Genomic DNA, 25316 nt, shown 5'->3' on the forward strand with positions numbered 1-25316 from the left:
AAGCTGAGGTTGAAGCCAGGAGTTCAAGAATGGAATGGTCATGGTAGCTACAGGAGAGCCATTCTGTTGTCTGGACATTTCTCAAAACACCCCTTGGGTTTACATAGGGCAGGGAGCCAACCAGGAGGCATGGGGCTGCTGCCTGTCAGAAACTCTTGAGGCAGGACTTCCTGTGGTCTGGGTCCACAATGGCTCATGGATAATGGAGCACGAACTGGTTATAGCTTCTGTTGGGTGGCAGCATGGAGATGTTTGCCACCTGCACCTTTTCAGGGCTGTATTTGAGACCCCAGAGGCCTTACATTACCCCTCCCAAAGGGCACCTCCACTGGCCTGGGTTTGTCTGTATGGGCCTCATGGAAAGCTGTCACGAGGTCATGGATTTGGGATTCTAGCTCCCAGGATCACTCTTCTGAACCAGCTCTCCCAGAGGGAACCATATTTGATTTTTGAAGTCCAGTATCTCATAGACCTTGTATTTGTCGTGTCTCTGGAGCTGCACCAGAGGGGGTTGTGGTTGAGCCTGGTAAGTGAAGGGGTTGCTGATGTTTTTAGCAAGGATACAGGGAACACTGGTTGTGTGTTGAGGGATCGGGGTAACTAAAGCCCTGTGGTCACTGGGTCGATTACCTGGCTAATGTAATATGGCCCAAGGTATTGGTAATCCAGTTTACAACATGGCCAGTCGGAGTGGAGGTTTTGGGCTGAGAGTCACACTTTTTACCCAACAACAGTGAATTCTGTGTGTTCCTGGCACTGCTGGTCAACGTACTGCTTATAATCTTCCTTGGCCTTGTCCAGATGTGCCTTGAGTTCTTCTTGGACATCACAGATCTGGCATACTTAGTTGGCAGCTCTGGGATTGGTGGAGTTGCAAGGAAAAAAGGGGGTGGAAGTCAGAGATTGCATAGAATGGACTCTGCCCAGTGAAGATAAGATCAGCGTTGTTGCAAGCAAACTCTACTTTGGGTAGGAGGCTCAACCAGTTGTCCTGAAGGAAATTTGTGAAGCAGCACAAATATTATTCTAACACTTGAGCTGTTAGTTCAGACTGACCATCAGTTTGTGGGTGAAAGGCAAAGGATGTTTAAGCGCAGACCCTGAGCAATCAAAGTTTCATGCCAAATCCACAACAGAAACTGGAGACCACAATCAGTTGGGACTCACTCCGGGAATCCTTGGAGATGGATGACATGAGCCACCAGGAGCTGGGCTATTTCTTCTGCAGCCAGTATATCTGCAATGGGGATGAAGTGGGCCATTTTTGTCAGTGGTTGACTGCAGTGTGACTGTTAGACACAGGTAGCTCGACCAAGAAGTCCAGGGTGATGGCTACGTGGGATCTGAATGGGGTCTTGGAAAGCATTAAGGTTCCAAGGGGTTTTGAGTGCAGCGTCTTGGTGCAGGCACATGTCTCACAGGAATTGACATATGAGAGGATTGTCATGCACATTCAGGGCCATCAGAAGGAGCAGCTGGCCAAATGGAAGGTCTTGGGGAATTAATGCAGTCAGGAAGTTTTGGGGCTTAAGACTCAGCATAGGAGGCTCTTGGCTGGTGAGATCTTCTCCTTTCAGGACAAGGCATCAGCGGTCTTGTTCTGAGCCCCTGGGCGGTACATGATGGTGAAACTGAAGTGTGTGAAGAGCAGGGCCCAGCGAAGCTGCCTCTGTTTCAGTGCTTTGGCTCAGCAGAGCTACTAAGTTTCTGTGATCCAAGTATACCTGTACTGAGTACCGAGCACCCTCCAGATAGTGGTGCCACTCTTAGAAGGCCACTTTGGAATCTAGAATCTCCTTATCTAGAATTTCATAACTCTGTTCAGCTGGAGTGAGCTTCTGGGAATAGTAGATGTAAGGGTGGAGGTGCTGCTGGGGACCACATCTTTGAGAAAGTATCGCCCCCAATTATCACACTGAAGACATGGGTCTTGATGACAAATGGTCATGGCATGTTGGGATGGGCCAGCATTGGGACACTGGTAAAGGCCATCTTGAGCCAGTTGAAAACTTATTGGGCCTCTGGAGACCAGGTGAAGTTGGTGTTTTTCTGCAGAAGCACTGTCAGTGGGGCAATTTGGCCTGAAAATCTGGAAATGAAGTGCCTACAAAAGTTAGTGAATCCGAGGGAGGGTTGTAGCTCCTTGATGTTTTGGGGGAGTCACCCAGGTCCATATTGCCTCCACCTTCTTGGAGTCCATTTGGGGGCTCTTGTGGGATGGAATGTAGTCCAGGAGCTCCATGAAGTGGTAGTGGGGTGATCAGATGTCCTGATTTTATAGGGACAGTCCCAATTTTTGGGTCTTTTTTTTATATAGTCTCCTATTACTCCCCATCCCCTGTCCTGATTTTTCACACTTGCTGTCTGGTCACCCTAAGTGGTGGTCATAGCTTCACTTTTCCAGCTTCACATACAGGCCCCATTGACATAGCCATTCCAGGACAGACCAGATATGCTGGGTGTTTTGCTTGGGATTCTCAGAAAAGATGATGAGATCATCTAGATAGACTATGACGTACTGGTCTAAGATGTCATGGAAGACCCCATTCACAAAGTGCTGGAATGTGTCAGAGGCTTTTGTGAGGCCAAACAGTATTACCAGGTATTTGTAGTGGCCATACTGGGTTTGAAAAGCTGTCTTTCACTCATCCCTGGCTCAGACTTGAAACAGGTTGTAGTCCCCCCACAGGTCAAGTTTTGTGAATACTTGGACCAGTCATACATGGTTTGGTAGTTCTGGGATAAGTGGAAGGGGTCATCAACTCCTGATGATAACCTGATTGGGGGTCCAATAATCCACGCATAGGCTCCGGATTCCATCTTCATTTTTAATTAAAAGAATGGGGGCCTCGGTGGGAGAGGTAGATGGCTGTCTGAAACCGTTGGCCAGAGTCTCCTGGAGAGAAGAATGCAGGATAGCCAGCTCAAGTTCTGGCATCACATAGACATGGCCAAATTGAACCTTGACCCCTGGTTGCAACTCAGTCAGGCAGCCATACTCTCAGTGTGGTGTTAGGATGTCAGCATTCTTCTTGAAGATGTCACTGTAGTTGCTATACTTGGGATGCAGTTCCTAAGTCAACTCTCATGGTGGTCCCACCCACTCATGGTCAGGGCTCAGGGTGGGGAGATGCCCTGGTTCTGGGCTTCAGCAGGTGGTGTGCGTAGGCAGACTTTCTGGCAGAACTTGGAGCAGAAGTTCTCCCCGCTGCTCATGCTAAAGGATGTGGAAATCATGACCTGCCACGCCAACCATGAAATGCAGAGGATTATGGGGAAATGTGATGAGCAGATTGTTCCAAATGGAAGAATTTCCACATGGTCGCAAATGGCAACTTCCAGAGGCACCATCTCCTGTGTCATTGGTGCTGACAAGAGGAGTGAGCCATCTAAAGTTTCCAGTAGGTTGGGAACAGTCTGGTTGTTCCTGAATACCCAAGGTTTGGGCAGTACTCGCATCTAGGAAGTTGTCCGCTGCCCCAGAATCCACCAGTGCCCACTGTGGGGGAATTTGATAAGGCTCTCCTGGAACACAGAGGCAGACCCAGACTTTAAGGTCCAAGGAGCACTTGCTGTGCCTAGAGTATGCCTTGGTGAGGAGGAGGGGGGCATTATTTTGGGGCTCACCTGGGCCAATTCCTTCTCCTGGGCCTACATGTGGTTGTTTCCCAAATCGATCATGCTAAAGCTAGGGATGAGTAATTGGTGAGAAAATGTGGCTGGATCCTCCATTGTAGAAACACAGCCTGTGACAGCAGTGGTGCTCTTTTTCCTCAGTGGTCACATGGCAGCGGGCGTTATCCAGCTGCATGAGTTTGGGGTCTGGGTTGGAGAGGGGTACCAGGAGGTACCAGTCAAGTGGTGACCAGGACCCTTTCCTTTCCTTACGTTCAAAGTGACAAAGAGTCCTGTGGCACCTTATAGACTAACAGATGTATTGGAGCATAGGTTTTCGTGGGTGAATGCATGCAGCTGACGAAGTGGGTATTCATCCACGAAAGCTTATGCTCCAAAACGTCTGTTAGTCTATAAGGTGCCACAGGACTCTTTGTCGCTTTTTACAGACTATCATGGCTACCCCTCTGATACTTTCCTTATGTTGTTTGTGGAGCCTATTGTTGATGTCTATGATGAGATCAACTAATGCATCTAGATTGGGTGGGGCCTGCACACAAGCTAGATCATCCTTAATCTCCTGCCATTGTCCCCATAAGAACTGGTAGAGCTGGGCTGCTTTGTTCCACTCAGTGTCGGAGACTAGCCGCCGAAAGTGGGCAATGTACAAGAAGTCTGGTCCCTACCCCTGCTGGAATTTGCACAAGGCCATCTCCACTGAGTGGGCATGGTGGGGATCATCAAATATAGTAGAAAACACCTGGAGGAAGGCATCCCAGTTAGATAGTGTCGGGCTCGCTCATTCAGGTGGGGCTGAGGCCCAGTCCAATGAATCTCCCAACAGGCAGCTAATAATGAGTCATACTTTTGCTAGTTTCGTGGGGCAGGACAGGGTTGGAGCAGAAACAGCAGGCGACATTGATTATGGGGGTCCCCATTAAAATGTTCTGGGTGGGGCACTGGGTCTGGGTATGCAGCTACAGTGCATGACTGTACTGCAGCATTTTCATCCTGTAGCCAAGCTGTCAGTTCTCATAGCAGCTGGTTATGTGCACTGTTCTGTGCCAGTTGGGCCCTCAGTATCACATTATCACATGGAGCAGGGTGGGCTGCCTGTGTAGAGCTCGGTTCTGTGTTGCGAGCTGGGATAATTGGGCTTTAAGCTTGGGGAGTTCCTCTTGGGAGGGTCAACCCGTTCAAGCATCTCCACTACCCTGTAGGGCATGCTAGACAGGGAGGGGTCCAATGCCTCCACAGTCCTCCAGGGTAGGCCTTCACCAAAGCGAGAGTGGTGCAGACAAACTGTCAGGATTCTGGTCAGGGCAGTTGGGACCAAAGGTCAGAGCAGGGTCAAACCTGAGCCTGAGAGTAGCAGAGGAATTTGTGGTTGAGTTTCAGGCTGGGGTCAATACCAAGAATCAGAGACCAAGTCAGGTTAAAGGGTCTGGGTCAGGAGGTGAGGTCCAAATCAAGCCGAGGTCAAAGCCAGGAGTTCAAGAACAGGGATCGAGAATGGTCATGGCAGCTACAGGAGATCCATACCATTGCCTGGACTCTTCCCAGAACATCTCTTGGGTTTATATAAGGTGGGGAGCCATTCGGGAGCCATGTAGCTGCTATCTGTCAGACCCCCTGAGGCGGGACTTCCCATGGTCTGTGTCCACAGTGGGACATGGGTAGTGGAGCATGAACTGGTAATAGCTTCTGGGTTTGAGACCCTCTGGGTCTTACAAAATGGACCACTGGCCTGATCCTGTGGTCCTTTGATTTTGCTCCATTTTTCATTAACTCTGTCTGGAGTAGTTAAATCCCACTTATGGCCCTTTTAGAATATTCAGACTTCAGAGACCAGGCCTGAGACAAATGATTTATAAAAAGCTGTTATCCTGGCTTGTGTTACAAGTCTGAGGTAATTTGATTTACTTGTTTCTAGGGTAATAATTTCAGTGCCAAGCAAACAGTTTTCTGGATGGCTAAAGTAAGACAGATTTGACTTTTTCAGGTAATTTGAAAGGCCTCTGCAAAGCAATAATAGACAAAACAAGGAGCTAATCCGATTAGGCCTTGGCCTTTTTTTAGTATCCAACAGTTAATGTCAAGACAGTTGACTGCTGAGTGCTTCCTTTGTTTCTCTGCACCAGCATTGCCAACTAAAAACAATAATAAATATCAATGATTTTATTAACTATATTAATCACTTAAGTTGACTCACATTTGCTGCATCTTTTCATTTGGTTTATTCCTGTAGGCTACGCTCTCTGGATACTTCTGTGTGTGTGATCCAGGCTGGACAGGCATCAATTGTACAGAAAACATCAATGAGTGTTCTAGCAACCCTTGTCAGAATGGTGGAAGCTGTACTGATGGAATTAATGGCTACTCCTGTGAATGTACAAATACCTGGACTGGACCTCAGTGTCAGACTCCCCAGCAAGGTAACATGAAAAGCATAGTGACTGAGAACTGAAGCGCCACCCTATCAATCTGATATCCATAAAATGCATTTGGATTAGAGGTGAGGTTTATAAGGGAAAAGTTTTACCCGTTGGGTTTAAACTATGAGAGGCAGTGGAAAATAGATCCTGAGCCAAAGTCCATGTGAGTCTTTCCCACTCCTTCAGTGAACTCTTGTATTAAGCCCATAATGCTTAAAGCTTCTAACCCCACGTGTTTAACAACAATAGCATAACAGACCGGTTGAATTTTAAGCCTACTAGCCTTGACTAGTCCCTTTAAATCCTAAAATTAGATTTTTGTAGTTAGATAGAGATCTTCAGAATCCTGACCATGTGTGTACTAATCCAGATGGGAAGGAGGATTTGCGGTAGGGATAATAGAATCACAATCGAACAGAATGAAGTTTGCTTTTGATTTATACAGTATAATGTATTTCATACTCGGTTTGCCTCAAAGGGCTTTAAAAAAAAAAGAGTTAGATTCTGTTAACGCAATGACTATCTGCTTCAAGCAAATGCGGCAACTATTAGGCCTAACTAGTAGTCGCTACGCAGTCTGGTACGTTAGAACTTATGTGACAAAGAGAATGTTGTCCATGAAACCAGGATGATCACTATTTCTTTTCAAGCAGTGTTACAGAATCTTTAATTTTTACCCAGTACAGCAGCCGGTGACAAGAAATAGACTTCAGTTTAAATGTTTTAGCTGAAATATAGTACCTCTAAGTCACAGTGCACCTCATCACCCTCAGTGTGACTACTACATTGCAGAACCAATGTAGAATAGTAGCCTATACCGGGACTTAACTTTATGGCTTTCTGACACTGAAGCAGCCTGGATCTACAATCAAGGAATGGAGAAAGATAGTCAGACCGTATGGATCCCAGTGGCTTAGAAACTGGGGCAGGGGGGAAGTGCTGAAAACTTTGAAAAAGTTGAAACAGCAGCTGACCAAATGCGTCCTCAGCCAAAAACATAGCATCATTGCAGTTCATGGAGATTAGAGAGGGAGAGCTAAACGAGGCCCTGAAGTACAAATAAATTAATTTTCATAAAGTAATATCAAGGTGCCGTTCCACTGACACACACCCGTCCCTGTCTCCCTCCCCCCCCCCGCCAGCATCAGTTTGTCACAGTGTGGCTCTACAACTTCGTATGTATTGTAGACAGCTGTGTGGGCTGGTAGCATCACCTGACATTACAGTTGGCTGACACTTCCCATTATAAGACCCTGTTTTTAGTTGCTTAGACCTTTGCCAGACTTTAACTATCCAGGCTGAAATTTTCCATGCTGGGTGTCTGCCTCAAGCATTAATTTTATTTAAATAAATAAAATAAACCCTTAGTTGAAATGGTTCCGCCATTTCTAAGAAAAAGGCTAGGGAGAAATACATTGTTTTTCACTGTAAAAAAAAAAATCCTGGTGACCTTTTCTTTGAAAAAGCTCTAGCACACCCATGCTTTGGAGCAGGGACTTGAAATTTGTCAGAGAGATGGACTTTGTGTCAGAGATGTGCCTCTCTGTGAAAATCTACCTACATTTGGCCAAGTTTATAAGCTTCTAAAAAATTGCAATTAGCGCATGCTTAGTAGAGACTTGGTAGAGCTTAGCTTGGTAGAGCATGCTCAAGCCTCTCATGACTCCTAATACTAAGAAGACTGCATGTGCGCCATCCCCTCAGAGCAACTGAGCATACTCCTGTCCAAAGCTTGAAGCGGTACTTTCTCTATAATGGCTGGTCTTGGCTGCTGCAGGCTATGATAGAGCCAGCCACTGGAATTGAGAGCAGAGAGCTGGAGTGTCCCCTGCTCTCAATGACCTCCCGATGGCATTCAGGCAGCATGGAGGAGGAAGCTGTCTGATTCAAATGTAGAGAGGATATGAACTGGACCTGGAGCTTTTCAGGGGAGAAAAATGGAGGAGTATATTTGAACAAGAAACCTGGGTGAGGGGCGGAGCCTGGAAGTGGTTGGGGCAAGGTCTGGGAATGAGGGAAGGATGTGAGGGGCAGCCAGTGCGTGGGAGGAAACTGATATTGGATGAGGAGCTGGGGGAGAGATGGACTGGCAGGGCAAGAACAATGAGACTAAGAACGAGTGGGATGTGAGGAGAGGAAACAGATCTGACAAGAAGCTAGGGTGCCGGGGCAGAATTGGGATTGGCTGGGTAAAGAGACTGGGACAAGAAGCCAGGAGGCGAGGACACTTAACTTGGCCGAGAAGGAGGGATTGGCTTGGCTGCAGGGTAATGGGAGGCAGTGGAGATGGGAAACATGGGGGAAAAGAGTAGCTTGAGGCCAAAGAGAGAGAGAGCGAAGTTGCGGAGGAAACTGGGAATGGCTGGACAAGGAGACTGGGGACAAGGACTGGGAGGACTGGAAATAACTGGGCAAATATCTGTGAAACCTGCTGGCAAATTATCTCATCCCCCTCTAGTGTTGGTCCACATAAAGTATAATATCATACTGTTACTATCAGTTACTGTATTAGCTTAAGTGGCAGAGCTCTGTGTGGTGGATCTATAGATTCCAAAAGCTTGTTGATGAACCATGTGGGTATCAATATGATAACACATAATGCAATTTCTGTGTGACCAGTTTGTTTTTAAAACCTGAAATTACACATAAAAGAGCATGTAAAAGAACATTATTAAGATTCCAAAATCAAGCACTCAAATGTTAGGAAATGGCAGGTCTATGAAATTTTAATTTGCCCCCTTTGTGCATGTGCATCATGATACAGTATTTAATTACATGATCACTCACTATTTTTTCCACAGGACCCCTGCCTTATTCAGTGTATAGGATGGGCCTGTTCCGGGGATGATCAGGGCTGAGTAATGGAAGAGGCTGTTGTCTGTAGGACCCTTGCCTCATTTGTTGCAGAAGTTGAAAGGTGTACAGTAAATGCGTCAGGAGATCGCAGGAAGAGGAAGGATGATCTCATGGTTAAGGCAATTGACTGCTGGCCTGGAGAACTGTATTCTATAGCTATCAGTGCTACAGAGTTCCTATTTGATGCTAGGCAAGACACTTAAACCACACTTTTCACGTGACGGAGGTCACTAATTGTGTGTTGCTTATTTTCTGTGTGCCCAACCTGAAATGCTGGGGTCTGATTTGCAGAAGTGTTGAGCACTCACAGCTGCAATTGAAGTCAATGGGGGCTGTGTTTTGAACATATTCATTGCTACATTCTGCTAAGTACTCCGAAAACTCAGGTTCTAGGTGTCTCAAATTGGGCACCCAAAACTGGTGGATACTTTTGACTTTAATCTCTCTGTGCCTCAGTTTGCCATCTGTAACATGGTGATAATACCCACTCATCTCACAGGCTGTTGTGAAAATAAATTAAGTAGTGTTTGCAATGCATTTAGATACTACAGTGATGAATGCCATGAGTAAATTAGTAATTCTGCCTTCATAACAGTTTTTGAATAGTGTGAAGTCAATAAGGCATGGTGCCCAACAATGAGAAGAAAACAAATTATTGACTGACTGCTAATTAACTGAGCATTGTTCATTTGGTGCACTGAATGAGTCAGGGCTCCTGTGGAAAAAATAGTATGTTATCATGTAATTAAGGGCTGTATCATAATGCACAAGCCCAGGTAACCTTAATTCTGCTGTTTTCTAACTTTTGAGCACCTCACTTTGCAACCTTAATGTTTTTTAAATGTAGTTTTAATTTATTTTTGGCTTTGTTTCTTTTGTTTTGTTTTCTTTTCTTTTGTGCATGTAATTATAACTTTGGAAGGCATATGGAGCATAACTCTTTTAAATAGCCATTTTGATAACTGTTTATATTTGGAGATATTTCTGGCTATAACTGTTTATATTTGGAGATATTTCTGGTTACATCCTATTTTCTCCTATTTTTTTCTTCTCTTGATTCTTTTCATTACTAAGCACACTTGTATGAAAATTAGATTTTTGTTCCTGAATTATTCAAAGGAAAGGCAGTTAAAAATTGGAATATCTCTCCCATGGGAAATTCTGATCTTTCAACATTTGTTTTAGTCCTGAATCTGGACAAAATGTCAAAATATCAGGTTTTTTTGTGGAATGAAAAGTTTTGAAATATTTTGGTTAGAAAATGATGAAATATTTTATTTGAACATTTCCAATCAAACCCAAACATTTTGACATTCCCCGAATAAAAATGTTTTATTTCAATTTGTTGAACTGAATTGGAATATTTATTTAATTTGGATTCAGTTGGACATTAAACTGCATCTGTCTATGGTTCCATGGGGCTTCCTGGGAGTTGTAGGTTCAGATGCCGCATGACCCCATTCTCCCTAATGGGACAGGTTCTTTTGCCAGACTACATCTCCCATGATGCACCACACAGCTCGGTTAGAGAGGTGACTACTGTGCATCATGAGAGATGTGATCTGGCCAGGGAGTAAGACCCACAGAAGAGAATGAGGACATAAAGCACCTGTATTACAACTCCTAAGACGCATCATGTCAGCATAGGCATATGCAGTATAATGTTGAACAAAGCTGAAACAAAAAGTTTTAGTTCAAGTTGAACCAGCAGAAACAAAATATTTTATTTTTCCTCACAGAAAATCAAAAATGTTTTCAAAATCTGAATTTTCCTGTGGAAAAATTTTGTTTTTGCAGAAACAGCATTTTCTATCAAAAAGTCATATTGATGGAAAATTCCCAGCTATCGGTAATTCTTAGCCTTCTTTTGCTTATTACTCACCTGAGGTCACTCTGTTCTCTGTAAATCCCAGCCATTCCTCTTATACATATGTTTCTCACCTTTTTTCCCCTAAATGTTTACCAAATCAAAAGTTATGGTAAAGGATTTCACTCTATTTACTTCAGTGCAGGAATAGCTGTAATTAATCTATTTTGTTTTGTTTTTTTCCTGCAGTTTGTGGAGGGTTTCTTTCGGGCTCCAATGGGTCATTCAGCTACCCTAACAATCCAGGCAGTGAGCAGTATGATCACCGGGTCAGCTGTGCTTGGGTTATCCGAACTAACAACAACAAGGTAAACTACAGTGCACCTAAAAATAAATCACCGTACTGGAATGAGTAACTGTCAGTTAATCAGCACAACCATAACTATGACCAGGAAGTGTTACTGGAGTCAGGAAAAATGACTTCAGGGGATGAATTTCAGTCTGAGGGAAGGACTGTTAATTCAAACTGTCAAACAGGTAATAAATGCTAAAAGTATTCAAAGGTGAGCTGAAATACTTTTTATGCATCATGGCCCAAATTCAAGTTTCTTTCTTTCTTTCTCTTCCAGCTATCAATTATAAGCCTGGCCACCAAAAATCATGAGATCTTTCTAAAAGAATTAATTTTAGTTTCTTTTTATCAGACTTCATGTTTCTGAACCTTGATGGTGCACTTGAGTTACATTTTTATGCTTTTCTTCATGACCACAAGGTTTAGAAATTTACTTGAAAAAACCAGCTGAGATTCTCATATAATCACTTGCCTTCAGGAGCAGGGACTTTAAGAACAAACAGCAAATATTGAAGACTCATGATAGACTTGCAAGAGTTGGCAAAACCAAACACCACATACTAACACCTAAATAGTACAGAAACCATATTTCTTACACTTTAGGTTTGGGGATGTGATTCATTTATAGCTGCATTAGAAATATTAATGAATATCCGATAGGGATCAGTTCTGCACTGTGATGGGTTAGTTGGTAGGCTGGTAGTCTAGATGACCTTGCAGCATTCATTATCCGTGTCTAATCTCTGAGTCTGTGAAATGTAGAATCCTGAATTCACATCTTCAATGGTTGAGAATAAGAAAAACTGATCTAAAAATTGTGATACTTTCTCAGGGTGCCCAGATTGTGAGTGACTTTGTTATCCTACTCCCTCCAATAGGAAGATTTGCTTGTGCTTAACTGGATGTCAGCTCCCTGACACCACCAGTCTGGTAGCTACCCAGAGAATATCCTTGGGGCTCTGCCAGCCCTTACTTTGCCTTGCAGATTAACAATAGGTGCAGACCAGTCCCCGAGCTCCCTTGAAGTGTTTCCCTGGAATGTCTAGCCCTTAACCACTGGACACGCTCAGAAATTACCAAGTAAACTGTCCCCAAAAGAACCATGCGCACACCATCTTGTTTGGTTCATCTGAGGATTAGCTCCAATATAACATCACAGCACTGGGATACAGATATAGTGAAAACCATCATAAGTTTATTATCAAAGGCTAAGATCTAAGATACCGTGAATAAGGATAATGGTGGAAATAGAAGTGGGTACATATAAAACAAAAAGTATAAAATGCTTCCTAGAGTCCAAACTTAACTCTAACTGGCTAAAAGTAGTTTGTCTCATCTAAACCATCAATGTGGCTGGGTTTTCCCTTTCATGAATGCAAAAAGTGCTGTCCTTTTTGCTTCCTAAGTGAAGGATGAAGGGGTGTCTTTTTACATACTTGTTATATTGCCCAAAGACATTGTTTTGTCCCCAGTGTCAGGGTGACCCCATGGTTTATTCCCTATTGTCAGCACACCCTCATGTTCACATCCTATGCAAACGGGCTTCCACTGCTTACAATGCTTATTTTACATGTGAACCAAAGCAGATAGGTGAATCCTTTATCTGATCAAAACCTGCTTGTCAACCCTGCTTTGATTCAGACTTTAAAATGTATTTTCCAGTATATATACACAACTCCTTAACTATCATCTGTACATACATCTTACAATGATTATGTTAATATTGATAACATAAGCTTTTTCTAGATACCTCACTTGACCCTCTTTGGATAAATACTATGAAAGCAGTATGCAAGGTGTAGTGAGTTTGTTAGGCCTGTTAGGAGTTACTGTTACAGAACAGTGAACTCTTTGCCCATTGGCACCAATGGGCCTCTGTGTCACACAAATATACTTTATGCCTACACATATATTCTGATACTAATTTGGGATCAAAATTTCTAATTTTATTTTAAAAAATTGTACAGCATTTCAGTTCCTGTTTAAGGATAAGATTTCTTGCCTGAAGATTAACTTTTCTCGTTTTTTAATCTTTATACTTCAAGAATAATAATTAACCAAACTCTGTTGATTACTAGAAGTTTATACAAATGCTATGTGCCTGATCCTCAGCTTTAAATCCATATAGCACCATTGACATCAGTAAAGCTACACTGAAGTACACCAGCTGATGATCTGTATCTTACTAAACTGCTGTATGCCATTATTTGGCTACAGTAGGTTCATAAAAGGAAGAATTTATATCCACAAAAGAGCCTTTAGTTTTGTAGCTGAAAGGAAGATACTTAAAACAATATAAAGAATGGGAATATGCTTGTTAATTAATTATATACCATGAAGAAAATAACATAGTGAAACTCTAATCAAATATTGCTAGGTTATCCTGTATTTCAAACTCTTAACATTATACCATCATCAGATTTAGCTCTGAGGATCCTAAAATGAGTATCCTGAGTAACTATTAGTTTATAGGAATAGTAATGTTAGGAATTAAGTCCTCCTAGACAACTTTTCTGTCTGTCTGGATCTTTCTTTATCTCCTTTCCTTTCTTTTGACCTTTATGATTACTTAATACCTTCCTCTGTCTTGGGTTTTTTGTTTGTTTAGTTTTCTTCAGGAAATTTCATAATTTCTCTGAAGCTTGTCACTGATGTGCACAATTGTGTGGACAGATATATCTGCTCCATACAGGGTTACTATGTAAACAATATCTAATCACTCTTACAATTGAAACTTTAGATCACAGATGGACAAATACAATGATCTAATTTCTGCTATTTCCTGTTAGATTCTGCGTATTACTTTCCCATTCTTCCAACTGGAAGCACACAGCAGCTGTAATTCTGACTTCCTTCAAATTCATGATGGGGACTCAGCATCAGCATACATGCTGGGAAAATACTGTGGCTCATCTCACCCGCCTGAGCTTTTCAGTACCCATAATTCCTTGTATTTCTGGTTCCGTTCTGACCACTCGATTAATGCAGGAGGATTTACAGTTAAATGGGAGTCTCGGGAACCAGGTACGTTTTAAGAGTTGTCAGGTAATGTACCAAAAAAGGGGGAAAAGGTCATTATGTCCTACTTGGTTAGTAAAGGTCAAGAGCTGAAGGACAAAGTTTGACTAAGAGTAAGGTAGAAAAGATGGCCCATGAGCTATCTGTAGATGCTCTGAATCAAATTCTAACTAACTACAGGCTGGACAATATTTACTAGGATTTTGCTTTAGTTTTTATGGTTGTTTTGCTCTTCCTATGAGGGATTCTCCAAAGTTTATTAGGATCCTAGGTTATATATTCCTGGGGACTTTGGGATTTTTTATTATCATTTATCCACTGGGCAAGTAAGTTTTTTTGTCTCTGTCACCAGGGCTGGCTCCAGGCATCAATGCAGCAAGCAGGTGCCTGGGGCGGCCAAGGGAAAGGGGCGGCACGTCCGGCTCTTCGGCGGCAATTCAGCGGAAGGGAAGGACCTGCCACAATGGAGCTGCCGCCGAAATGCCACTGATCATGATTGCAGCTTTTTTTTTTTCCCCCGCCGCTTGGGGCGGAAAAACCGTGGAGCCAGCCCTGTCTCTCACTGTCAGTTTGCAGAAGACTCAGCTAATGAGAATAAAACAGTCCCTTTAAACATGACAGTTATGTATCAAAATTTCAAACAACTTGACTTTCTCTGTGCAGTTATCTCTTATGTTTGAATTCCTGAAAACAGCATTTGCATGATCTTTCGGTGGACTGGGCAGTTCCTTTCTTGAAGTAGATCATTAACTTGGGCCTCTTTCAGGACAGCCAGGGAAGGGCAAATTCACGTTACTTAATTTCAACCCCCAAAACACTCTGGGTTCGAAAGCTTGACTAGAACTTTAAAATTATTGTGTCCAAATACTGCCTAGGAGGGATCACAGGGAGAAAAAGGGATAGAGGAGAGGGAGGGAAAAAGTCCAGTGAGTAAAATGCACCAGAGAAAGGGCATCAATACAGAGAATGAAAAAAGAATCAGAGGGAGAGAAAAATGTTTATTGAATAAACTAGATGTAGTATGTGTACAACTTACAAATCACCCACTTGTGCTACCCACCCTTTGCTGTGGGAAGGATTATTCTTCTACCCTGAGTACATACTTTAATTGGAAAAACTTTAAAAATAAATTGTATCACCTTTGGAGTAGCGTAAAAAGTGGGGGATTAGGTTTTTAAAAAAGCTCATACATTCAGCCTAGTTCTGTGAACCCCAAAAGAGGCCTGTGTGTTTGCTTGTTCCATCTCTAAAGATATTTTCACTAAGTTACGGAGTTACCCATTTTTTTAAAAATTAGAGCTATGCATCTACAGGCTGGTCTACACTGGGGACATACATCAGCATAGCTATGTCACTTAGGGGTGTGAAAAATCCACACACCCCAGACATGTTGCTATGCCAACCTAAACCCTGGTGTAGATAGTGGTAGGTGGATGAAGAATTATTTCATTGACCAAGCTACTCCTTCTCAGGGAGGTGAATTACCTATACCAACGGGAGAACCCCTCCCATGGGCATAAGTAGTGTCTACAATGAAGTGCTACAGCAGCAGAGCTACAGCTGCACCACTGTAATGTTTTCAGTGTAGACACATAATTTTAGAAAATATTTGGAGTTCTATTTTTATTGTTCATGGATTTCCTTAAATGTAAATCTTGAGAAGGAAAAAAAATGGGTTGATTTGATATATCTGATAACCTAAAACAGTCCATAAACTCCATCATTAAGGGATGATTTAGCTTTGGCGGTTACATACATTCTAACTAAGTTGGATGAAAGAGTAAAGTAATTCTGTGGTTTTTTTCCCTCTTGTTTAGAATGTGGTAGTGAACTAACAAATACTTATGGCTCAATAAACTCGCCGGGATACCCTGGTAACTATCCTCTGAACAGAGATTGTTACTGGACCATCTCAACCAATCCAGGCCTTCTCATCACATTTGCCTTTGGCACACTGCGTCTAGGGCATCATGATAATTGCAGCTATGACTATCTGGAGGTAAAATTTCATCATTCTGGCAATGTTATTGCAAAACAAAATATTACACCCTTTTTGTTTCAGACAGAAAAGTAATGCTGGCAGGATAAATCACAAGCTGAAATAGTCACTTACAACTCATCAACCACACAGACATGTACACAACAAGAGTGAAATCCTGCCCCATTGAAATCAGTAGAGGAAACCAGTAAAAGTTTTGTTACTGACTTCAATAGAGCCAGGATTTTACCATGAATCGCTGGTGGGAAACTTATTTAGCCTTAAAAAGCCCAGTCTCTAGAATTCTGGTCAGACATACACCCGCAGGGAATTAATTGTAGAAACAAAAAGTGTGAGAGAAATAAATATTGTACCACAGTACATGTCTTGACATGTGAGATTTAGGCCATGTCTCAGATACAGTTTTCTACTATATCATAGTTACAGAAACGTGAAAAGGGAAGGGTTTCAAGGAGCATTTACCACTAGAGCTGGGCAAATTGATTTTTCAGTTCAGTGGCCAAAGTGAAAAATCAAAAAATGTTTGTTTTGTGTTAACCCAGAATGACAATTTTGGGGTTTTTTTTCCTTGCTGAAACTAAAAACAAAACAAATTGTTTAGAGTGGAATGACATTTTTTGTTTAATTTTCAGGATTTTTTATCCTTTTGTGTTTTTTATACTTAAATCTAGTTAAAATTCTAAATGGAATGTTGTTTTCAAAGGAAAAGTTGAAACATTCATTTTGAAAATGTCAAAAAAATTCAATTTTTTCCAGAATTTTTTCCAAACTTTTTTCAGCTGAAACTATTCACTGAATTCAACCTGAATTGGCAAACAGTTTAGGTTGATTGGAAACTGCATTTTTCAGCAAATAAACTATTTATCAAATTTTTTCACCCAGCTCTATTTACCATTAGAAAAAAAATGCTGAGTCATTTCTGAAATATTGGGACACATCTTAAAAGGCCAGTAAATATGGCTTTTTGAAACCTTCAAGTAGTATAAGTATCTAAATCACTACACCAAGAAGGATTCCTTTCAGCTGTGTCTAGAAACCTTCCCTTCTGTGAAAATAGCTGTAGTGTATGCAAACTGTTGTATGTTACTGGAATCAATTATAATCACAAATGGCATCAGTCATTCAGTGAAGGAATAAAGAAAGAGATTTAACTGCCCCCATTACAGTGTTTTATTGAGGCTATCTAGAAAATGTGTGATGGTATAAAAGCTCTATTTTACATTAGTAAAAGAGGGTATTTTTCCAGATTAAGTATCCAATAGAAGCTGTTCTTCTGAATGATAACATAGACCTTAAAATCCTTAATTTTGATTGATCAAATCAGTCACATGATCGTGGTTACTTACCAACACGGCACTGTTTGGAACCTACTTCTGGATGTGTATCTTTTCCATAATGATAATAATCAAACACATTTTTCTTATTCTGATTGTCTTCTTTAGCTATATTTAAATATATTCACAACAAAACCAAAGGGCTGGGCTATCATCTTACAGTACAGGCAGAGTGAGGGGCACCATGTCCCTTCATGGCCCCAGCAGCAGGACAGGAAGTAATGCAGCTAAGATCTGTATTACCTGCTGCTGGATCCTCTCTGCTAAATTCCTGTCTCCTCATGAAAGGAGGTTCACTTCCTTGTGTATCCTTAAGATCTGTAGAGTTGGGAGAGAATGTAGCCTCCATAATTTTTTGTGATTCCCCAAACCACTGCCACCAGAGAGGATGATTCCAGGAAAACTTTGCAAGGTGGATCTCATAAACTTTCTCTCCCCTTCCATCCATTCAATGAATGATCCCTGTGTCATTCATGTCAACACTGGAGTTATTTATTAGGGGCTGGGTCCCATAGTCCTTCAACATCCAGTGGAAATGCAGGATTGGTGACTTAAATGGGAGTTTTGAATGTGTGAAAACAGCAAGGCCATGCTGTGATTTACCAGCTTTCCCGATATCTGGTAACCTTCAATCACTAACGAGACCTTCTATGAGGTCCTATGCTAAAATAACTTTAGGAATATTGAAATTACCCACAGTTGGCTTATATCTGACAACCTTATGATGAGGATTAATACTTTTGTTTAGATTCGAGATGGCCTCCTTCCACAAGACTCCATCCTTGGTAAATACTGTAGCACCAATTCTCCTCCCCCACTTCAAACCTCTGGCCCATATGCATGGATTCACTTTCATTCTGATGGCTCAGTCACCGACAGAGGCTTCCACGTTGTCTACACTACATCACCTTGTAAGTACAACTGTGCACTTAACTTATGAATATGGCATTTCCAAAATTACTGTGTCTAGAAGTAGCCTGGAAATAGAGACAGGCAGGATCAGGGTGGACTCTAACCCAATAATCTGCTGTTTGACTTGCAGCCAGCATTCAGATATATGACCCATCTGAGGTCTCAAATGATCAATTTATTTGTATTTAACACAGCGGATCCCAACTGTGGAGGAAACTACACAAACAGCGGGGGCGTTATCATGTCCCCTTACTGGCCTAACCCATACATTAACAACAGGCAGTGTATCTACATTATCCGACAACCACCAAATGAAAAAATCTACCTCAACTTCACTCACATGGAGCTGGAAAGCCACAGCGGCTGTTCTTGGAATTATATTGAGGTGACTTTTATTATTTTGTGGTTTTGAAATGTTGATTATCTGTGTGCATAAAACTGTAAAGCAAAATTTCTTCCTCAGATACGAGAGAGTAGATATCTCTTTTTATTAGGGTTCAAAAGCCACAAAGGCTAAGAAGCAGGGGATACGCAATCAGCATGAGCCAAAGGTGAGTGAATATGAGAACCCAGCTAGGATTAGGCTGACCCTCAGTCACTCTACATAATCAGGATGCGGTTTGAGCCTTGGGTTAATGTGTACCCAATACAAGATAAGCATAAATAATACCAAGGCCAAGAAGGCACTGCTTAGAATTCAGTGGGCTCATCTCTTGTTTGATATACTTTCGAGCAAACTGGGAACCGGTTCCAGTGAGCTTAGTATAGTGGATCTATTTCTACAGTGTTAGCCATAAAAGATTGCTTATTAACATTTTTCCCTTTCCTTCTGCTTTAATTCAGAGGCTTTGGTTGAAATGAAGTATAATTAATTTCTAAAATTAGAGGGAAGTCTGCGTAATGAAAACAGACAGCTTTTGTTTGTCTGGCCTGCTACTTCTCTTGTCTAATTGCTGGCAGAACAGCAGCTAAACTCACAGAAGACAAAGAAACAAAACAATTTTTGTTGAGCACAATCAGATTGTGTTGATTTATCAAGGCATTTACCTTGTTGTTTGCTGAGCAATCTCAGGCAGTTTAGCTTTATCATACTTTTTCTGTCCTTTTCACTCCATCTCCTCCCACACCCCCACTCAGATCCATTCAGTCCAGAACAGAGGAACAGGGATGGAATTTTATGACCCTGGAATAACCAGTGTGATCAAAGCTGTGTGGTTTTGTCAAGTTCTGGTCCCCCCCACAAACCCATCCCCCCAAAAATAGTTTTGTGGGCTTTAAAATATTCTCTCATAGGCGTCTGTAGTAAAGGTTAAACTAGGGAGCTGGCTTTGGACTTTTAATTCTTACTTTAAAATCAGTTTTTTGACAACTGTTTTATCACTTTGAAAAGACCCAGAGACTCATGTGCTCTGATGATAACAGGAAATCTGTGCAATTGCTATAGACACAGACACAGCTCATCATTTCTGCTAGGGGGGATGTTTAGTCTCTGATTAAGGAAGCAGGAGCCTGAATCCCTAGAACTCCAGTATTTTAGAGAGAAACTAGACACAATATGTTTCTCAGTTAAGGAAGAATGTGTTGTAGCACAGCAAAGTCAGAGATAACTTGTTAGCAATGCTAGCTCCTTGTGAGATCAAATCAATTGGCTACGGTGCCCTGTTATCTTTGTTCTGCTTGACTGAATTCTCATCTGTCTTTATATACCAATCAATGCTTTCAGCGCTGTTGGGAAAACCCAGTGACGGAGAAGTATCAATTAACCTGAATTATGGTTCTGAAAATGTTCTCAACTCACCTTCTAAACATTCTGGCCCAAATTCTAATCTGTGGGTCACCAGTGTAAATCCAGTGTGGCTCCACTGCCTTACACTGAACTCTCAGGAAGGTCACAACGAGTGCCAGGGAGCAGAAAGCCATTCAGGCAGCTGGAGATCACCAAAGTTCAGCAGCAGTGCAGCCATCTGCTTTCACCTCGCCATATATAAAGCCAGCATAGGGCTCTATGCCATCCCCCATTCTCCTCCTAACCCATGGTGTATGTACGTGAAGGGGGGAAATTGAGGATGGTTCGAGTACTGCTGTGCCCTGGTATCATGACCTGTTCAACACTATTGTCTCTGAGTCGCTACTACAGCCCTTTTACCCCTCTAACCTTCCTCCCAGGACACTTGCCTGAAATACTGAGCGATCTTGGCAGCTTTTCTTAACTATTAGAGGGCTCTGTAGATCTCTTCAAACCCACCAACTGACGACTATGCCTACAACTTCTGGGTTTGAAAATCCACTACACTTTTATTTAGCCAGATTAAACATGACATATACCAAACAATTGCTTTCAGTAACCCATCTACTTCTTACTCCACTAGGGACAGCCTCATCTTATAACAGTCCAACAGCACTTCCCTTCCTGATCACAGTCTAGCTCCCCGACTCCCTCTGTGATCCTGCTTCCTCTTTCCTCAGTAGACAATGGACAATCCTTCAAATTTTCCCAAAATTCCAAACGAGCAGTCTGGGTTGAGCTTCCATCTAGGAGTCCAATCTCTGTGCACCAAGCAGCATATGTTACTTTTGGTCTTGATCCCGCACATACCTCCTCATACAATTTCACTTAGCATTTTTCTATAACATCTTTTCATATCAAACGATTTCAAGTAACATAATCCTTCTCCAGACCTCCTCACCCCCAGTGGTTGCAATGGCTTCTTGGCTGTTGCAACTAGGTGCAACTTAGAGCAACCCCAGCTGCTCCAGGTACAGAACTGGTGTTGCTGAGAAAATGGTCTTTTGTTTTCACCAGAATCTTTGTCTTCAAATCTGCTGTCAATTCATGAGGCAATCGATGGAATAAACTTCTGCCTTGATTAGTGAGTTGATTAATGAGATTCAAGCCTAGTGGCAATGCAGGAGTTAAAAGCAGACCGTGATTCCCTGGTGCACCGTTGTGTACCATCACTTTAATTCTAACACCTTGAACTTTTCAAATAAAATAATGAGATGGCACCAGTATAGCCATTATTACTGACACTGGAACGTAGAACTGCACCCCACATTAGTTATGCCTCTGCCTGGGTGGTCATATGGCAATCCTTGTGGAGAACTCCCACTGAAGTCAATAGACATTCCGTGTATAGAGCAGGAAATGTATTTGTGATTTTAACTAGGGGAGACATTTCACTTAGAATAAAATAAAAAAATCCTCTATTTTAGGCAGGAATTTCATGCCATGTAAATATTTAATAACCATGAACAGTCAGGACATTGCTTTTACCTCTCCAAAGATGGCCCTTTGGGCAGCCTACAGCTTACCCTCAGGTTGAGGCTTTGGTTCACAGACAAGCCTCCCATCTATTGGATCAACAGTATTTTCGTTTGCCTCGGAAGTCTCCTAAGCAAATACTGACCTGGCATGATCACAAAAGAGAGCTTCCCTTTTGTTTACATTATTGTAACAACACTTAGCAGCACTTTTTTATTACTGGAGCTTAATGACAAAACAAATGATATGCTATTTAGGGTTTAAAATTGATGCTGGTGTTATGGATGCATAAAAGTATCGAGTTACAGTTTTATTACTTACTTATTTTATTTTATTTTTGCTGATTAGGTTCGAGATGGTGACTCTGAAATGTCTTCTATCATCAACAAATTCTGTGATAGCACATTTCATTCTCCAATCACTTCCTCTAGCAACAGCCTGTGGATCAAATTTAAGTCAGATGTTTCTGTGCAAAGGGCTAGCTTCAGAGCAATTTATGAAGTTGGTAAGAGAACTGGTGGCTGGAAAACTGAACTGACCTCTAGACTGGGGACCTTATAGCATTTGTATATGACTTAATTCCCATCTGAACTCCCCACATTGTACTTGGGTTTTGCTGCACATTTTTTACATATGATATCACACTATTCTGAGGGCTCTACCCCGTGTTCTTCACTTGTTCTGCATCGTTGAAACAAAAACATTATGCCATATATCAGTTAAGATTGATCTACCCATAATATTCCTAAGGCAAAACTTTAAAAGCAAGGAAATGAAAAGCTGAGACATCTATCAATACATTTATTGATTTAGATTTCTAGAAATGCTTACAAGGATGGCTATCCATATACAGTGGGCACCCTTAACATAACTTAAAATACATGCTGTATATTTTTCTCTGCAACAGTAGACCCCCTCATCACTAGCACAAGCACCAAATACGGCAGATAATGAATAACCTTACTTCTGCCCTGTACATTTGTCCACTTTCAACACTCCTTTTCCCAGACTCACCACCAACGGATGAGACATCCACCACTCGTCTCCTATTGTGTGCTATCCCCTTCCCTTATCCTTTCTGCACAAGTCTGTGAAACCAAATACAATCAAATTTGGGGAAGGAGACAAATGTGTATTTTCACTTGGCATTTTCATGGACATGATTTCACTGCTGTTCCACATTCAGTTATGCAGGTTTAGGTTTAGTCACATAATAGCGACTTTTTAAACAAACAGCCCCCTCCTAAACCTATCTGAAATATCTATAGTAGATGGAAATGTGTGTTTTCAATGGCTATTTTCTTCCTCCCCCCAAAATGACATTTAATCTACATCCCAATGTACATTCTTTGTAAACCTTCCTTCCAGCTGCTAACTCTTAATTTTTCATTGCAGCCTGTGGGGGAGTATTGTCTGGAGAGGGTGTTATTCGTTCCCCATACTATCCCAGGGCTTTCCCTCATCAGAAGACCTGTGAGTGGATCATCTTTCAGCCAGAAGGCAATGCAGTGATTCTTAATTTTATCGATTTTGGCATTCGAAATATCACTACCTGTGATTCAGATTATGTGGAGGTAAAGAATATTAGTACATACTTATTGTGAATTACAAACAAATATCATATGCACGCCTCTGTCATGTACCTCTGTCTGTCAATAAGCAAACATGTGTTTGAATTGGTAGCTAGGTATATAAACACCTATTTCATTGCACGAATGAAATATTTTCTGACTCACTAGATGAGCCAACCTTCTTCTTTTGAATGCTCCTTTGATAACATGACCTTTCTCCATCTATATTTTCTATAATAGGAGCTATCATTGATGCATAACTATATCTGGATAGATAAGGCCTGATTCTCCACTCCTTGTATCCCATGTGCTACCTACTGATGAAGAGCTCCAGGCAGCTGGAATGCCAGTTTTACTCCATCTGATTCCTTTATGCCAGAAGAATTCTCAGCTGCCCCTTCACAGCAGCTTTAAGGCCACTGTGCTGGTGCCACAAATTTACATTAATGTTGGATAGGATCTGACCTACTGAATAGTTTAATGAGGTGGATGATCCACTGTCTTCTCCATGGTGGCTTTTAACCTTTTAGCTCTTCCTACTTGTTTCCAAGACTATTTTGTACTGTGTGTGTTGAGTCAATTCATTTACATTTTATAACTACTTAGCAGTAATAGAAACAAGTTTTCATGGGCTGTTTTGAATACATTGTCTTTCAGGTCAGGGATGGCAGCAGCACAGATTCTCCTCTTTTGGCGAAATACTGTGGCACAGATATACCTTCAGCAGTTCAGTCCACATGGAATTATCTCTATGTCAAATTCAGAGCTTCCTCTGCTACAAATCTTGGATTCATGGCTGAATACCGGCCATTAGATAGAGGTAAGAGTTGAGATCTTTCACCCTCTGGCTATTGGTCCTCTCTGTCCTCATGTACCACCAATTCAAATGGATGAGCAAAGGAAAACCACATATTGAAATCAGTGGGATGTCAAGTTGTATGACAACAAAGCAGGAGACCTCATTTGTGAAAGAAACAATGTAGAATCCTTTCAAAAATTCTGAAAGAGATGATGAAAGAAAAAGAATCATGTTTTTAATTTTCAGAAACAATTAACTGATTTTGTAAGTATCATCTTCTGGAAATGTTATTTTAGTTAACACATTGTTGTTTTAAATCTTTCTAGCATGTGGGGAGACTCTCACTGGGCCAGAAGGAACCATTACAAGTCCTGGTCATCCAATCATCTACCCACATGGTGTTAAATGTGCATGGACTATCTCAGTGCAGCCCAGGCACCTTATCCGCCTGACGTTCACATCATTTAACTTGGAGTTTGATTACAATTGCACCAGAGACTATCTTGAAGTATATGACAATGGTACTGTGACAAGGCTTGGAAGGTGAATATGCCTATCTAATCTATTTAATCTACCTACCTACACAGCTGCTGTCACTGTTTTCTTTTTGCTCCTCAGCGGATCTGTTCCTTTGGTATCAAGATGTTCAACATAGGTTCATTTTACTGAAAGCAGCTAAAGATTTGTATTATTCAGGCCAACAGCAACAATTATTCCATTTAACGTAGTAAAGCCAGGTTTATGAGGGGTAGTATTTTTCCTAAGTCTTTTATTGAGCGAAGGGATGTGAACTGAATTTGATACTATTGAGTGAGAAATTAACTTTTCTGTAAGGGATGGCAATCTCGTGCAGTTTTTCACATCCGCCATTGCCTTGCAATAGAAATTCATGTAAGTCTTTTAAGGTCATGGCAACAGGTTTAAATCCACTCTTAATATTATTTCTTCCTTTGGGATGCAGGGAAGGAAATAATTTTTAATACCAAGTAGCAGAAGCAGAATAGGTGAAAATTGGGTACCTGAAGAAACAAAAAGTTAGGCTATAACATGGGCTAAATCTTAGACTTTATAGTTTTATATTATTTATTGATCAATTTACAATGCCTCCTCATGTGTGTTTATATCAGTGAATAAAATGATTGCACTACAGATTTTTATTTTCTTACAAAAGGTAACATATTTTTATATTCCCATAACTCAAGAACAACTAAACTGGTTTGGTTCAAAATTTCAAATACAAATTTGGTCTGAGGCCAGAAGATGAAAAATGCCATCCTTCCAGTAGTTGGAAAATAAGGAGCAAGTGAATATGGGGTTATAATAGAGATTATTTCATCATATTAGCTAGTCTTTTTG

At 41.5% G+C, this 25316-nt stretch overlaps 1 protein-coding gene across 2 annotated transcripts in view; it reads left to right on the forward strand.

The window, feature by feature from the left end:
• Positions 1–25316, forward strand: part of CUBN (cubilin) — a 211110-nt gene that overhangs the window by 16759 nt on the left and 169035 nt on the right. For both annotated transcript variants that reach the window (XM_024106237.3, XM_005282453.3), the window contains exons 12-21: positions 5864–6050; positions 10963–11081; positions 13855–14089; positions 15901–16082; positions 18165–18327; positions 18523–18713; positions 21939–22095; positions 22986–23164; positions 23819–23981; positions 24287–24503. In XM_024106237.3, the coding sequence (XP_023962005.3) occupies positions 5864–6050; positions 10963–11081; positions 13855–14089; positions 15901–16082; positions 18165–18327; positions 18523–18713; positions 21939–22095; positions 22986–23164; positions 23819–23981; positions 24287–24503 (1793 nt within the window). The remainder of the gene's footprint in view (positions 1–5863; positions 6051–10962; positions 11082–13854; positions 14090–15900; positions 16083–18164; positions 18328–18522; positions 18714–21938; positions 22096–22985; positions 23165–23818; positions 23982–24286; positions 24504–25316) is intronic.

The sequence above is a fragment of the Chrysemys picta genome, chromosome 2, assembly GCF_011386835.1.
Source record: "Chrysemys picta bellii isolate R12L10 chromosome 2, ASM1138683v2, whole genome shotgun sequence".
Taxonomy (NCBI): domain Eukaryota; kingdom Metazoa; phylum Chordata; order Testudines; family Emydidae; genus Chrysemys; species Chrysemys picta.